The 17,374-nt window shown below is 44.7% G+C and overlaps 1 protein-coding gene across 2 annotated transcripts in view; it reads right to left on the bottom strand.

Annotated features, from left to right (window-relative positions):
* Positions 1 to 4,358, bottom strand: part of LOC109914396 (microfibril associated protein 4) — a 16,396-nt gene extending 12,038 nt beyond the window's left edge. Inside the window, exon 1 of one of the 2 annotated variants that reach the window (XM_048618009.1) lies at positions 4,249 to 4,358. Coding sequence is in view for 1 of the 2 variants with exons in the window: in XM_020513990.2 (XP_020369579.2) it covers positions 44 to 143 (100 nt within the window). In the remaining variant the exon portion in view is untranslated. Of the gene's footprint in view, positions 1 to 43; positions 215 to 4,248 lie in introns of those variants that run through there. The other variant, XM_020513990.2, reaches the window with a different exon arrangement.
* Between the last annotated feature and the right edge of the window lie 13,016 nt (positions 4,359 to 17,374).

Raw genomic sequence — 17,374 nt, 5'->3', positions numbered from 1 at the left:
GTTCATAAGCCTGTTGCTTTTTTAAACCTGGATTTGAACTTACGTGGGAGCTTGAACCGAAACATCAACGGTCGAGGATGAAGCTTTGACAAATACTGGTTCCAGTCAGGATGGGGGGTCGCCAATATTTGCTGGAAGCACATAACTGTCAGCCAGAGACTGATAGAGAACTGGAACACAGGAGGACACGGTTTAAACTCGATTAGTCTGAAAAACTATCACATCCCTTTGGAAATAAAACAAGTACCAACTTAACTGCGTCTCCTCATAATTCAAGGCCAGAGAACATTTTTGAGTTTCTTCTGGGTTGGTTTTCAGGCCCTGACTGAGAGCAAATGGGTGAGAAATTTTGGGCTAGTTTGCCCTCCCCAGACATTGGCCTGGGAGTGACGTGGGAGTCAGTACGATTGAGCCTATCAAAGCCAATCCCTGCCCCACATTCCCCTTCTCATGCCAGCTTAATTCAATGGGTTGACTTGGAAAGGGAATATAACTTTCAATACATACCTCTGAGCTGGAAATTCAAGAGTGATGATGAATCTCAATGGGAGTTTAGCTCAAAACATTCATTTTTTTTTATTTGTTCATGGGATAGGGTGTCACTGGCCAGGGAGCATTTATTGCCCATCCCTAATTGCCCAGAGGGCAGTTAAGAGTCAACCACATTGCTGTGGGTCTGGAGTCACATGTAGGCCAGACCAGGTAAGGATGGCAGTTTCCTTCCCCAAAGGACATTAGTGAACCAGATAGGCTTTTCCCCCAACAATTGGCAATGGATTCATGGTCATCGTTAGATTCTTAATTCCAGATTTTTTCTAAAAAATTGAATTCAAATTCCACCATCTGCCATGGCAGGATTCAAACCCAGGCCCCCAGAATGTTATCTGGGTCTCTGGATTAACAGTCCAGCGATAAAACCACCAGGCCATCGCCTCCCCCTTTTTTTGTTGAAGAAAACGAGGGCTGCCTTACATGCTGGAGTGACAATTACAGCACAAACTATTTGTGTGTCTGTAAGAGGTATTCAGCTAGTGCTATCCATTTACACCTCTCCTCCAAACTTGCAGCAAGTTCCAAGTCATTACCGTTTTTTCTTCAGCTGGTTACTTAATTCCCATTCTGAGGAAGGATCACCGGACCAGAAATGTCAGCTCTGCTTTCTGTCCACAGATGTTGCCAGATCTGCCAACTTTTTCCAGTAATTTCTGTTTCTGTTTCTGATTTCCAGCATCCACGGTTGTCTGGTTCTTTTTCCCTTTCGAAAAGCAGAACTGGACACATGCTGTGGAAAACTGCCTTGCCCCATGTCACCTCTGGTTCTTTTGCTTGTCGTTGAAGCCATTACGGCAAGAAAGGTGGTGGCCATTCAGGCCATCAAGCCCATTCTGGCTCTCTGTCAGTCCTATGCACCCACTCTTATCCCCACAGCCCTGCAAGTTTTATCCCTCCTGTACGTGGCCCAATTTCCTTCTGAAATTATCAATCAACCACCCTTGTGGCTAACAAGTTCCAACTCATTACCATTCACTGCATCAAAGTATTTTTTTTTGACGCCCAACTCTAAAATGAACCTTGAGACAGAAATATAAATTCCTGCCCAATTTCCATGGTGGCTACAGATGACGAATACAACCAGCACCATCACAATCTAAAACAGACTTTTAAATTTGTCAACTGTCAACGTCAAATATCAACAAGAAGTCAACTGAAAGAATACTTTACAAGGCCCTAGGGTGTGCATTCACTGTACCTAGGTGCATATAACAATAATAAATCAAATCAAATCAATTCATTCTTGTAGGCTGTTCAACTGCAAGAGTCCTCATCTGATGGATCATCCAGTACATTGCTATCCAATGGCTGGTTAGACCTTTGGGAGCAAACCATTACAAGAACAACCTGCATTTATGTAGCACCCTTTCAACACTGAGAGATATCCCTAGGCTCTTTGACAGGTTTGCTATCAAAGAAAACTCGAGGCTGAGCCACAGGAGTCAATATGACGACCGGTGACCCAATGCTAAATCGTGAACAGGGAGGTTTCAGTGGGCGCCTTAAAAGGAGGAGAGACAGCCAGAGAGTGTTGGGAGAGGATTCCATAACTTACCACCAAGGTCACTAAAAGAATGGCCACCAGTAGTGGAATGGCTAAAATTAGGAAGAGACGAGAGGGCAGAATTGGAGGAGTCCTGGGAAATGGTAAGAGCTGAAGGGATTTGGAAACAGGGTGGTGACTCTTACAGATATTGCTGTGAACAGATGGATGTACATCGTATAGTTGGGGGAGGATGAGGTCAAGTAACTTTTCCCTCTGGTTGGTTCCTTGCTGGTCGTCCCAGACAAGCAATTATGCTGTTTAGGTCTTCGTCAGCTCAGTGGATCATGACGGTGCCGAGCTACACTTGGTGATGGTCACAGAGAACTCCATCAACTTCTTCCAAGTATTGTTCTGAATGAAGAAGCAATAGTCATCCACTTTGGGGAGTGGGTGGGTGGTCGGGTGGGGTGGCACTTGGTGCTGGTCAGCACAGGGTTTCCTTGTCCATTTTCGACCTGACGCCACAAGAGTCAGCTGGGATCAACAGTAAACACTGAGGTATCCTCAGGCAACTCCCTCCTGAATGTACCACAGTGGCACCGAATCTAGTGAGTACATCTTGCTGGTGGGACAGGACATATCCAGGGATGGTGATGGTGGTGTCTGGGACATTGTCTGTAAGGTATGATTCTGTGAGTATGACTATGTCAGGCTGTTGCTCGACTAGTCTGTGAGACAGCTCTCCCAATTTTGGCACCAGATATTAGTGAGAAGGAGTTTGCAGGGTTAACTGGGTAGGGTGTGTCACCCTGAGAGGCAATGGCCTAATGGTATTATCACTGGACTGTTAATCCAGAGACCCAGATAAGATTCTGGGGACCCAGGTTTGAATCCCAGCATGGCAGATGGTGGAATTTGAATTCAATAAAGATCTGGAATTAAGAATCTAATGATGACCACAAATCCATTGTTGATTCTTGGGGAAAAACCCCTCTGATTCACTAATGTCCTTTAGGGAAGGAACCTACCATCCTTACCTGGTCTGGCCTACGTGTGACTCCAGACCCACAGCAATGTGGTTGACTCTGAACTGCCCTCTGGGCAATTAGGGATGGACAATAAATGCTGCCCTAGCCTGCGCCACCCGCATCCTATGAATGACTAATTTAAAAAATACCTAATGATCTATTTTGTTGCATCAAGGTAAATACCAGCATTGTCTATTGAACGGATTAACAATGAAAACAAATCTTGTCTTCACGGCAATCTTAATTATTGAGTTCCTCAAACTGGCCATTATCTACAATGCAGCAATTCACCAAGGCTCTTTCAAACAGCACCTTGCAACCCATGCCTTCTACCTCCATCCAGAAGGACAAGGGTAAGATGGTTCTTGTGGAGCAGTGGTAATGTCCCTTCCTCTAGGCCATGAGACCTAGGTTCAAGTCCCACCTCCTCTGGAGGTGTGCAATAATATCTCTGAACAGGTTGATTGGGGAAAATTAAAAAAAACACTACTTGCAAGTTCCTCTCTAAGCCTCACCCCGTACTGACTTGGAAATATATCATCCTTCCTTCTGTATCACTGGACAAAAATCCCAGAACTCCCTCCCTAACAGCACTGTGTGGGAATGTCTAAGCTCCATGCATTGTGTTGGAGGTTCACTGTGAGTTTTAGGATAGGTAATAATTAGGCATTCTTCATAATGAAACAGAAACAAAATAACCTTGTTCCAACACAGGGCAATTCCTTGAGAGTTCTCTGCAGCAGATCTTATTCTCTCATTTCTTACAATCACTATTCACTTTTGAATCTCATTTCTAAGTCTTTTTGAGCACCTTCTCTGCAGCTGTAACTTTCTATTCCTTTAATCTTTGTATGGTATGATCTGCATGCAAAATAAAACTTTTCACATTACTTAGGTACATGTGACAATACTAAATCAAATCAAATAAAATAATCTGCCTCTTCTCTCTTCTGGGTCTGACTAAACTACTGTCTACTTCCAGAATTTTCCTGATCTGATTTCACATTTCCTGTGTGTTTTGTCCCATCCTCCCTCATGATGATACCTTGTTTCCATTGCAAAAAGGAACAAGTGACAAATTCTCAATGCAAGCCCTTTACTCTCATCCCCACCCTGCCTCCCACAAAACAATTAAGGAGGAAAGAGCGAACACACATTTTAAAAAAATCTTGCAGCTCTTACCTGTGTTTCCATTTCGACAGGTCTAACAGACAAAACGGTAATGAACAACCCAGAGCAGGATATTTAGCTGTGGGACCAGAGTAAAATGCCTCATCAGTAAATCATTGTTCAACTATATCATCAGGTTCGTGACGAGAGTTGTCAAGTCATATACTAGGATGTCTCCAGGCCTTTATTTTCTTTTATCCTGCTTTCCTCAGTTACGATCAGAAAAAAAAGCAGTTCCGAGGTGAACTGGAGCAGAGTGAGCTCTAGACAGCAGTTCCACGTTCAGTTTACTGACAGGTTTACATCATGTGTTGCCTGCTAATTAATGAAAGCACTGCTAGAGAACAAAGCAGTCCTGTACTTCAATGGTGAGGACTGGCTGGATGCCTGACTACTGAACCCTTAACATCACTAGCCATTAAACCTATTATTAATAGTGAACTATTTTGGAAATGATGTCAGCACTTATTATAACCCAGTGTCAAGTGAGCCTGGATAGCACAGTCGGTAGGGCATCAGACTTCTAATCTGAGTATCCAGGTGTCAAGTCCCTGTTGGCTGTTGTATTGCTGGATCATTGGTGTAATCCTTATGACAGAGGAGCTCTTGTGGTGCAGAGGTAAAGTCCCTACCTCCTGAACCAAGGGGTCTGGGTTCAAATCCCACCTGCTCCAGAGGTATGTAATAACATCTTTGATCAGGTATAATCTGGTGTCACTCCTGTACTTATACTATGAAGAGGATGCCCCATTCACACAGTGTCCAATATCTTTATGTACCTTTGCCCTCACCTAGATGGCCTAAAGCACCCATCTGTGTCAAATGTTAAACTCAACGGGTGTGGGAAATAGGATTCATCTTCAGTCCTGTTTATTGAAGGCCAGAACTGCCACTGAGGCATCTGCTCATGTCCCAGTGTTACCTTTGGTTATGTGTGAAAATTGGAGAGGAGTTTTATTAAAATGTTCAAACCAATGTGGAAGGAAAGTGCTTACCAGGTCAATGGGAGGGAAGGCTCTTAGTGGAGATACTAGAGATGGAGCCATCACAAGAAATCTGTCTTTTAAACTCTCATTAATGTCTGTCAAACCTCTTTAATCCACAACCCATTGAAGCAAATTGTTCGTTGCATGATTAGCTTTAAGAATATACAAATGGAGGACTTTGATTGATGAAGCATCTTGAGCGTATATAAGGAAAGGTTTGTTCTATCCATATCCTGGTGTTCTATCAGTATGTACCTTTCACTGAGTTGCTGTAGTGTTTGCCAAGAGGGTGCAACTCATTAACCTCACCTGAAAATTACATTTTTTCTTAAATCTTATAAGTTTAATTTCTGGTTTTAGCTATCATTCCTGTTTAACATGCTACCATCTGCTAAATTCATTTAACTTGGTCAGAGTCATTCCATTTATCACTATTATTTCAATTTTCTCTTAATTAGGTTCTAATAACCTGTTTAGGGATGTTATGACACACTTGTGGAGTAGGTGGGACTTGAACCTAGGTCTCCTGGCTTAGCAGGGGCAAGGAAGCTACCACTGTGCTACAAGCACCCTTTCTCAAGTGGCTCCTATACGGGGAAGCATTATAAACATATTCCGCAGCTACACTGGCACTATCCCCCACCTCTTCCTCCGTTACATCGATGACTGTATCAGTGCAATCTTGTGTTCCCATGAGGGGCTCGAACAGTTCATTCACTTTAATAACACCTTCCACCCCCAAACCAAGTTCACCTGGATCATCTCCGATACCTCTCTCTCCTTCCTTGACCTCTCTGTCTCCATCTCTGGCAACCACCTGGAAACTGATATCCATTTCAAGCCTACCGACTCCCACAGCTACCTCGACTACAGCTCCTCTTACCCACCTTCCTGCAAGGATGTGATCCCCTATTCCCAATTCCTCTGCCTCCGCCGCATCTGCTCCCAAGATGAGGCGTTCCACTCCCAGACATCCCAGATGTCCTCGTTTTTCAAGGACCACAAATTCACCCCACAGTGATCAAAAACGTTTTCGACTGGATCTCTTGCGTTTCCCGCACCTCAGCCCTCACACCCACTTCCTGCAATAAAAACAAAGACAGGCTTCCCCTTGTCCTCACTTATCACCCCATTAACCTCCGGAATCAACACATCATTCTCCACCATTTCCGCTACCTGCAATCTGACCCCACTACCAAGGATATTTCCCTCCCCACCCTTATCTGCCTTCAGAGGGACCTCTCTCTCTGTGACTTCCTCGTTCGCTCCACACTCCCCACTAGCCCCACCACCACCAGCACTTTTCCCTGCAACCGCAGGAAGTGTTATACCTGCCCCTACACCTCCCCCCTCACCTCCATCCCAGGCCCCAAGAAAACCTTCCACATTAAACAGATGTCACCTGCACATCCGCTAATGTGGTATATTGTATCCGCTGTTCCGCATGTGGCCTCCTCTACATCGGGGAAACCAAGCCGAGGCTCAGAGACCGCTTTGTGGAGCACTACGCTCGGTTCGTGACAAACGACAACACCTCCCAGTCGTGAACCATTTCAACTCCCCCTCCCACTCCCTGGACGCCATGTCCATCCTGGGCCTCCTCCAGTGCCACAACGATGCCACCCGGAAACTGAACGAACAGCACCTCATATTCGGCTTGGGAACCCTGCAGCCCAATGGTCTCAATGTGGACTTTACTAGCTTCAAAATCTCCCCACCCCCAACCTCATCCCAAGACCAGCCCTCCCTCTTGTCCCCGCCTCCTTGACCTGTCCGTCTTCTGTCCCACCTACCCGCCCCTCCCTCCTCACCGACCAACCCCCATCACAACTCCCTACCTACACTCACCTGTAATGGCTTCATCCCCGTCTCCATGATCTATCCGTCTTCTCTCCCACCTATCGGCTCCACTATCCACCTTCTATCATTGCCTCCCCCTCTCTCTATTTATTTCAGAGCCCCCTTCCTCTCCTCCAATTTCTGAAGAAGGGTCCAGACCCGAAACATCAGCTTTCCTGCCCCTCTGATGCTGCCTGGCCTGCTGTGTTCATCCATCTCCACACCTTGTTATCTATTATCATAAACATATGTGGGTCTCCTTGTAGGGACAGCATGCATATAGTGTTTGCTAATATGTTTAGAGGCTACAGAACATAGAACATAGAACAATACAGCACAGTACAGGCCCTTCGGCCCACGATGTTGTGCCGAACTTTTACACTAAACCTAAGGTCTATCTCACCTCCACCCCTAACTTATACTATCATCCATATGCCTATCTAATAGCCACTTAAATGCCCCTAATGAGGCCGACTCCACTACCCTCTCCGACAATGCATTCACGCCCCTACCACTCTCTGAGTAAAGAACCTACCTCTGACGTCTCCCCTGTATCTACCTCCACTCACTTTAAAACTATGCCCCCTCGTAATAGCTACCTCCACCCGAGGAAAAAGTCTCTGGCTGTCCACTCTACCTATACCTCTGATCATTTTGTACACCTCTATCAACTCACCTCTCATCCTTCATCGTTCTAAAGTGAAAAGCCCTAGATCTCTCAACCTTTCCTTGTAAGACCTTCCATCCATTCCAGGCAACATCCTGGTAAATCTTCTCTGCACATTTTCCAACGCCTCCACATCTTTCCTGTAATGAAGCGACCAGAACTGGACACAATACTCCAGATGTGGCCGAACCAGGCTTTTGTATAGCTGGAGCATAACTTCACGGCTCTTGAACTCAATCCCTCTATTAATGAAAGCTAACACACCATATGCCTTCTTAACAACTCTATTCACCTGGGTGGCAGCTTTCAGGGAACTGTGAACATGAACCCCAAGATCCCACTGCTCCTCCACACTGCCAAGAATCTTTCCGTTAATCCTGTATTCTGCTTTCAAGGTTGTCCTTCCAGAATGAATAACCTCACACTTTTCAGGGTTAAACTCCATCTGCCACTTCTCAGCCCAGCTCTGCATCCTATCAATGTCCCTTTGTAATCTAGAACAGCCCTCCGCACTGTCCACAACGCGACCCACCTTCGTATCATCCGCGAACTTGCTAATCCACCCTTCCACTCCTTCATCCAAATCATTTACAAAAATCACAAATAGAAGAGGACCCAGGACAGATCCTTGTGGTACACCACTCGTAACTGAGCACCATGTTGAATGTTTTCCGTCCACTACCACCATTTATCTTCTATGGGTCAGCCAATTCTGAATCCAATCTGCCATATTTCCCCCTATCCCATGCCTCCTTACCTTCTGCATGAGCTTACCACGGGGAACCTTATCAAACGCCTTACTTAAACCTGTGATCAGAAGGCAATATCAATGTTCACAATAGTAATCATGTTTTAAAGTTTCATCCGAACTTTACATTTTGCTACAGCGCCCCTTGTAAGAGACTGTCCACTCTTCATATTGTTACCAACTTAACCAAATTCAATTTTGGTTTTCAAAGGACTGTGTATGTAACTTTAAAATAACTTTAATAAAAAGAAGAGTGTTTTGTTTTAGAAAAAGCTTGAGGCTTTGGGTGTAGGGTGTTCTTGTGGTGTAGTTGTAGAGCCCATGCCTCTGGGGTAAATAACTCCACTTCAAGTTCTACCTGTTAAGGAGATGCGTCAGAACAAGTCAGGCTGATTTTTTTTAAACATAACTAAAGAGGCTGTGAGGAGGAAATGAGTCAGTTAGTTCAGTTGGCTGGTTTGCAATGCAGAGTGATACCAACAGTGTGGGTTCAATTCTCACATCAGATGAGGTTCTCATGAAGGGTTCTCCTGCTCAACCTCTCACCTCACCTGAGGAGTGATAACCTGCAGGTTAAACTGCCACCAATTCTCTCTCTCTCTCTCTTCCCTATGGCCATCTGTGACTATGGTGACTTTACCCAATAAAGAGATTGGGAGGGCTCCTGTGATGCAGTGGTAGTGTCCCTACATCTGAGCCAGGGGATCTAGTTGAAGTCCCATCTGCTCCAGAAGTAATAAAATCTCTGAACAGATTGATTTACAAAATATCTTTAAAGAGACTGGGCAGGCTCTTATGGTGCAGAGGTAGCGTCTTTACCTCTGTCCCAGAGGGCCTGGGTTCAACGCCCATTTTACTAAAGAGGTGTGTAGTAACATCTCAGAATAAGTTAATTACAGTCTTTTATTTTAAAAAGAAATGAAAGTTTGAAGCATGATGGAACAAGTACAAATTTAGACATAATTTGTTCCTGATCCTTGGGCCTCTGGTGGAGAGTGGGATCTGATTCAGCAACAACGTGGTTATCAGTCAGATAACCTGGGTGTGCCCACACGCGCGTACACACGCAATATCTTGGGGCAAAGGGACATTTGTACTTTCCTTTGAGGGTGGGCTCCTGAAGACCTACAAGGAGAGCATCCTACCCCCCACAACGGCTTCCCACTCTAGCCACAGTTAGGATCATATTTGGAGGCCCAAACAACTTTATCAGAAGCCTAATCGATCAAGAAGGTCCCCATTGGCAAGTAGAGATCCTCAGGTGGAAGAGCCACAGTTAATGCACCAAGCCAATAAAGTTAAAATGGTCCTGAGGCTAACAGTGCATATTCCTTTATCACAAGAGGTTTTGAATACAGGAGAATGGAATCTTGGTTCATTTATATACAACCTTGGTGAGACCACAACTGGACTGCAGTGTACCATTTTGATCTCTTTCCCTATTATTTCACAGAGAAAGTGCAATGAAGGTTTCCCCAGGTTTGTTCCCAGGATGGTGGAACTGTCCTATACAGAGAGATTGAGGCAAACTGAGCCAGTATTCTTTCATTTCAAAGAATGAGAGATAATCACGTTGCAAGCTACAAAATAATTAAAAGGGATAGACAGGGTAGATGTGGGGCACAATTTCAAATTAAAGGGGAAGCCACTAAGAATTGAGACGGAGAGTTTTGTTTTGAACTCGGAGGGTAGTGAATGTTTGTGATTCTCTACTCCAGAAGAGCTGTGGGAACTCAGTGCAAAGCTGGTTGGTATTTAAACATCTGTCAATGACATAAAGGAATGGTATATGTGTATGGTCAGCTATGATTGTACTGAATGGTACAGACCAGGCTCAAAGGGCTGAATGGCCTACTTAGGTGTCACTCCGTAAACTCAGACAAAAAAAAATGCTCCACACCCTGAAGATCGTGATCCTTTTTAAGAAGTTTTAAAGGCCAAGAGTAAGCAGGTACAACTATGTGAGATGTTGATCAAATTGGAATGACCATTTGGCCCATCATGCCTGTGATGGCTCTTCAGCCCAGATGTCCAATTGGTCTTGCTCCCCATGCTCTTCCCCTTTGCTTTACCCCTTCAAATTTTTCAACGCTTGCGTCTGGTCTGATCCTGATCAGGTATTTCCCAGAACTCTTCGGGAAGCTGGCAAAGTGATTGCTAGGCCCCTAGTGGAGATGTCTTTTGTCATCGATAGCCACAGGTGAGGTGCTGGAAGACTGAAGGTTGGCTAATGTGGTGCCATTATTTAGGAAAGGCTGTAAGGAAAAGCTAGGGAACTATAGACCTGTGGGCCTGACATCGGTGGTGGGTATACTGTTGGAGGGGATTCTGAGGGACAGTATTTGCATTCATTTGGAAAGGCAAGGGCTGATTAAGGATAGTCAACATGACTTTGTACTTGGGAAATCATGTCTCACTAACTTGATTGAGTTTTTTGAAGAGGTGACAAAGAAGATTGAAGGCAGAGCAGTAAACGTTGTCTATATGGACTTGAGTAAAGTGTTTGACAAGGTTTCGCATGGTAGACTGGTTAGTAAGGTGAGATCACATGGGATCCAGGGGGAGCTAGCCTATTGTATACAAAATTGGCTTGAAGGTAGAAGACAGAGGATAGTGGAAGAGGGTTATTTTTCAGACTGGAGGCCTGTGACCAGCAGCATGCCACAGGAATCGGTGCTGGGTCCACTGCTTTACATCATTTTATCAAAATGATTTGAATGTGAATAGAGGAGGCATGGTCAGTAAATTTGCAGGTGACACCAAAATAGATCACTCTTCTATAGGAAAGATGTTGTTAAACTTGAGATAGTCCAGAAAAGAATGTTGCCAGGATTGGAGGGTTTGAGTTATAGGGAAAGGCTGAATAGGCTGGGTCTATTTTTCCCTGGAGGGTCGAGGGTGAGGGGTGACCTTTATAGAGATTTATAAAATCATGAGGGGCATGGATAGGGTGAATAGCTCAGGTCTTTGTCCTACGTTAGGGAGGTCCAAAACTAAGGGGCGTAGGTTTAAGGTGAGAGGGGAAAGGTTTAAAAAGGACCTGAATGGTAGCTTTACACGCAGAGGGTGGTGCGTGTATGGAATGAGCTGCCAGAGGAAGTGGTGGAGGCTGGAACAATTACAGCATTTAAAAGGCATCTGGATGGGTACATGAATAAGAAGGGTTTAGAGCCAAATGCTGGAATTGGGACTAGGTCAGATTGGGATATGTTTTTTTGTTATTTTATTTATTAACGGGATGAGGGCATTGCTGGCCAGGCAGCATTTACTGCCCATCCCTAATTGCCCAGAAGGCAGTTCAGAGTCAACCACATTGCTGGAGTCACATGTAGGCCAGCTCAGGTAAGGATGGCAGTTTCCTTCCCTCAAGGACATTAGTGAACCAGATGGGTTTTTCCCAACAATCGACAATGGATTCATAGTCATCATTACACTGTTAATTCCAGATATTTTATTTAATTCAAATTCCACCATCTGCTGTGGTGGGATTTGAACCCATGTCCCCAGAATATTATGTGGGTCTCTGGATTGATAGTCCAGTGATAATACCACTAGGCCATCACCTCCCCCAATATCTGGTTGGTGTGGATAAGTTGGACTGAAGGGTCTGTTTCTGTGCTGTACAGCTCTATGACTGAATTTGTTTCCTCTGCCCTTTCAGACAACCCCTTCCAGACTGAAACAACCATACACCCTCTCCCCTCACAAAACGAAATCTGAGCTCCCTGGGGTCTGTTGGGTTGATGGCCGCATCGGACAGTCTCTTTCCCCACTGCTCCAACTTGTCAGATCGTTTGACATGAAAAACCTCTCCTTTTCCTCTTCATGTTTGGTAACTTGCCCATTTTCTAGCACCTTCATTGCTCCTTCATCTGGGTTAACATCTGCACAAGCATAACTGAGCATTAAGTCAGCTTTGACATGGTTTGGATTAACTCAAAAACCAACATCTTTTCAAACTCCTGAGTTGGCACACAAAACACAAGGCACCTGGGCAGTAAGTTTTAGCATGGACCAAGAGTTAACTCACGTGCTGGGATAAAAATAAACAGACTCATATCCTAACCTTTCATCTTGGTAAATAATAGCCAACCCTCTTTGTCTCCTCCCTCATTAACTTGTAATCTTCTGGGCGCCATGGAATACTCACTGGAGCGAGTGTTTTACACAAAACACACACAATAATCTAAAGCATCACTGTATGATTAATTCCAGGTAGGTACTGTGTCAAGTAGTCAAAAGTGTTCGCCTGCTTTAAAGATTCATGTCATTAAGAGAAATAAAAAATGAGAACACATGACCAGCTCAACAGTAACAAGTTACATCGACACAAAAAGCAAAACATTTGCATTATTGGGCCCAGAACAGGGAGAACAATTAAATGATCATCAACTTTAACATTCACAACAAAATTCTTATGAGGGAAACGTCTCGAAATTTGCCCATACCCATGGCTGTTCAGCTTGTTCCAAAACTCTCATGCAAGCTTTGAAGGGAAAAAAAACATTCTAACTCTGAACAGATTTTAACGATTAGAAATTCAGCAGTCAGTCCTGGGGTAACTATCTTCCACCTGCAGGAGATAATGGAAATGCAGTCCCCTTTGTGAGATCAAGTAAAATTGTCTACTGTGAAACTATACGTGTGGAAGGCTGAGAACCAGAGAACAGTGATTTGTGGCGATATTAACCAAATAGCTAATAGCTTAGATCACATAATCACCACAGGCCATTTGGCCCATCAAGTCCACACCAATCCTCCAAACAGCATCCCACCCAGTCCCACCTCCCTGCAACTCTGCATTTCACAGCGTTAATCCAGCTAGCTTTCATATCCCTGCTCACTATGGGGCAATTTAGCAAGGCCAATCCACCCAACCTACACATCTTTGGACTGTGGGAGGAAACCCATGGAGACACAGAGAGGATGTACAAACTCCACACAGATAGGCACCTGAGGGTGGAATTGAACCTGGGTCCCTGACACTGTGAGGCAGTAATGCTAGCCACCGTGCCACCCAACATCATGAGGACAAACCATTTTCCACAGCATGCGTGATTACAATCAGGAATGCACGGTCTTGAGAGGAAGATTCAATTGAGGCCTTCAAAGTAAAATTGCACAAGGGGCAATCATTTTCAGGATCACTGGGAGAAAGCTGGTGAAATGGGACAAGATGAGGTGCTGTTTGCAGAGAGCTGGCAAGGACGTGATGGGCAGTATGGCATCTTTCTGTGCTGTTCACTGTAATGAAAGATGCTAAGTCTGACTTTGTGACAGGATAGATGGTCTAATCAGGAAGTACCTAATCTAAATGTCACTTCCAAGTTTGCAGATCACACTAAAACACAGAAGACTTGCAAACAGTGAAGAGGATAATGTGGGACTCCAAGAGGACATTGACAAGTTGGTGGATGGGGATGGATAGGTGGCAGATGAGGTTCGATGAAGAGAAGTGTGAGGTGATGCACTTTGGCCAGAAGAACATTCAAAGACAATATAAAATAAGGTGTACATTTCTAAAGAGGGTGCTGGAGCAGAGTAGCCTGTGAGTGCATATTTCAGATCAACACGTTTGGAAACATTATTACTCACCTCTGGGGCAGGTCTCCTGGACACTACCACTGTACCAAGAAAAGCTCTACTTCTGGAACCGGTGTGTACATATGCACAGTTCATTGAAGGTGGCAGGAGAGAGCAGTTAATGAAGCATACAGTGTTCTTGGCTGCATTAACAAGGGCATAGCATACAAGAGGAAGGAGGGGATGTTGATCTTATATAATACATTCATCAGATTTCTGGGCACAAGTGGGTGCCACGTTATGGGAAGGATGTGAATGCATTGGAGAGAGTGTGGAAATGATTTACAAGGATGGTTCCATGAGTGAGAAAGTTCAGGCATGAAGATAGATTGGAAGAAGTTGGGACTGGTCCCCCTGCACTGAGCTGAGATCTGATGGAGGTTTTCAAAATCATGAGCTGGCTGGACAGAAGAGATAGTGTTAAGCTGTTCCTGCTCGTAAAAGGGAAATGAACAAAGGGGCACAGATTCGAAACGCTGTGCAAACAAAGCAAGAGCGATGTGAGGACAAAGACTTTTTCACACGGTGAGTAGTTAGGGTCTGGAGTACACAGCGCTGGATATCAGGTGGGGCAGGTTCAATGGAGGCATTCCACAGGGCATTGGACAGTTATTTGGTTATGAATGGTGTGCAGGGTCACGGGGGAAAGGCAGGAGATTGGCACTGGATACTATAACCAGTACAGGCACGATAGGCTGAATGGTCTTCTGCGCTGTAATGATTCTAATGTAACCACATGATCTTACCCTGCTGCAGCCCCATGGAAAATGAAAGCACGTTAAGATGTTTCTTAATGAATGTTTTCCTTACCTCAGGAGGCTTCAAAAATATTCTGTACCATCATAACAAGGTTCAAGATACGATAGAGCTGCTCAGTGATTCCAAGCAACCCATTGGCCATTAGACAGCTTGTTTTTAAAGTTTTTCTTCCGACACATTTTGCTAGCTGGCTGTGGGGATATCAGACTATTTGGCTGGGTGAGCCATCACCCAGTGAGCTGATCAAGAGTTCTGTATCGGCATGAATGGAGGATTGACTAACAAATGGAAGGAAGACATAGATTTGGGAAAAGGTTGTTGTTTTCATGATGGCAATTTTTAACCAGTAGAGTACTGCAGGGATCAATGCTGGAGCCACAGTTATTTCCAATATATGTTGATGACTTGGACGACAGAAGTGAATCTACTGTAGACAAGTTTGCAGATGACACAAAATAGATGGGAAGGCAAGCGGTGAGTTGACTCTGAGAATCTGCAGGTGAAGTGAGCTTGCAAAAACTTGGCAGATGTATGATAATGTTGGCAGGAAGAATAGAGGAGCTGAATATTATTTAAATGGAGTCCAGAGATGTGCAGGTTAGGTGGATTGGCCATGCTAAACTGCCCCACAGTGTGCAGTTCGGTTGGGTTAGCCACGGGAAATGCAGGGTTACAGGGATACGGTGGGATGCTGTTTGGAGGGTTAATGTGGACTCAATGGGCCAAATGAGCTACTTCCACACTGTAGGGATTCTATGGGTTGTAGGGAAGGCAAATGGAATTTTGGTCTTTATTTCATAGCTGAATAAAGAGTAAAAGTTGGAAGACTTACTGAATCTATACAAGGCATGAGTTGGACCACGGCTGGAATACTGTGAACAGTTTCAGGCCCTCATCTGAGGAAAGATATACTGGCATTGGATACAGTCCAGTGCAGGTTCATTTGGCTGATCCTGGGTATGGAGGGACTCTATTATGAGGAGGTGTTGAGGAGGTTGAGCCTGTACTCATCGGAATTTAGAAGACTGAGAGGCGACCTTGTTGAAACATACAAGATTCTTAGGGCGCTTCACAGTGTAGATGTGGAGAGGTTGTTTTCCCCATGTTGGAGAGTCTGGGACAAGACAGCAGAATCTCTGAATAATGGGTCACCCTATTAAGACAGAAATGGAGAGAAATTTATTTCACCGAGGATAGTGGATCTGTGGAATCCTTTATTGCAGAGGGCTGTCGAGGCTGGTTCATTAAGTACATTCAAAACTGAGAAAGGTTTTTAATCAGGAAGGGAATCAAGGATTATGGGGAAAAGGCAGGAAAGTGGAATTGAGGATTGAATGGCAGAGCACAGTAAATGGGCTGAATGGCCTACTTCTTCTCCTATATGGTCTAACGTTGTGTAAGTGAGGTTTGACATGTTGGATGGGGAATCGGGGAAGGGCGTTCAGCTGGGGTGGGCGGGCAGGGGATGGCAGGAATTCACCTACTACCTCCAGGAAAACTTCTTCCTCACCTGTTGCCTCACCTGTAACGTAAGGAGTTACATCCAACTCTGCAATACATCAATCAGAGGGTACATATTGTCACACAATGTGATGCAGCATCTCAAGATCTTGCTCTTTCTCCTGCTGCCTTGTAAGAAGGCACCATGAGATGGTTCTCAAATAAAGTTAATGCCTATCTTACTTCTGAAAGCTCTGTAAATATTCACTTCACCTGTCGAAGGAGCAGCGCTTCAAAACCATGTGATTTCAAATAAGCCTGTTGGACTACAACCTGGTGTCGTGTGACTTCTGACCTTGTCCACCCCAGTCCCACACCGGCACCTCCACATCATAAATATTCTTTAGCAGCACAACACAACCATGGCTTCAACCTGCAGGTTAATTGACTGGTGAGGGAACTAACAACCATCCTATATTCATTTATTCTATATTATTAAGCTAGAGAGGCTTCAGAAGAGATTTACCAGGATGTTGCTAGGTATGGAGGGTTTGAGTTATAAGGGGAGGCTGGATAGGCTGGGGCCTTTTTCACTGGAACTAGGAGGTTCAGATGTGACCTCATTAAGGTTCATAAAATCATGAAGCGGTATAGATTAGGTGGAAGGTAGGTAGCTTTTCCTTAGGATGGGGGATTTCAAGATTAGGGGAGACCTTTTTAAGGTGAGAGGAGAGGGGTTTAAAAAAGACATGAGGGGCAAATTTTTTTTACACAGAGGGTGGTTCATGTGTGGAATGAACCTCCAGAGGAAGTGGTGGATGGGGGCACAGTTATAATGTTTAAAAGGAATTTGGATAAGTACACAAATAGGAAAGGTTTGGAGGGAGATAGCAGGAACTGCAGATGCTGGAGAATCCGAGACAACAAGGTGTAGAGCTGGATGAACACAGCAGGCCAAGCAGCATCATAGGAGCAGAAAGGCTGACGTTTCGGGCCTAGACCCTTCATCAGAAATGGGGGAGGGGAAGGGGGTTCTGAAATAAATAGGGAGAGAGTGGGAGGCGGATAGATATGGGCCAAGAGCAGGCAAGTGGGACTAGTTTAGTTTGGAATTAT

The sequence above is a fragment of the Rhincodon typus genome, chromosome 38 (genome assembly GCF_021869965.1).
Source record: "Rhincodon typus isolate 14 chromosome 38, sRhiTyp1.1, whole genome shotgun sequence".
Classification (NCBI taxonomy): Eukaryota; Metazoa; Chordata; class Chondrichthyes; order Orectolobiformes; family Rhincodontidae; genus Rhincodon; species Rhincodon typus.
Note: the sequence above shows the minus strand (reverse complement) of the source record. Positions and strands in the feature narration are given on the sequence as shown.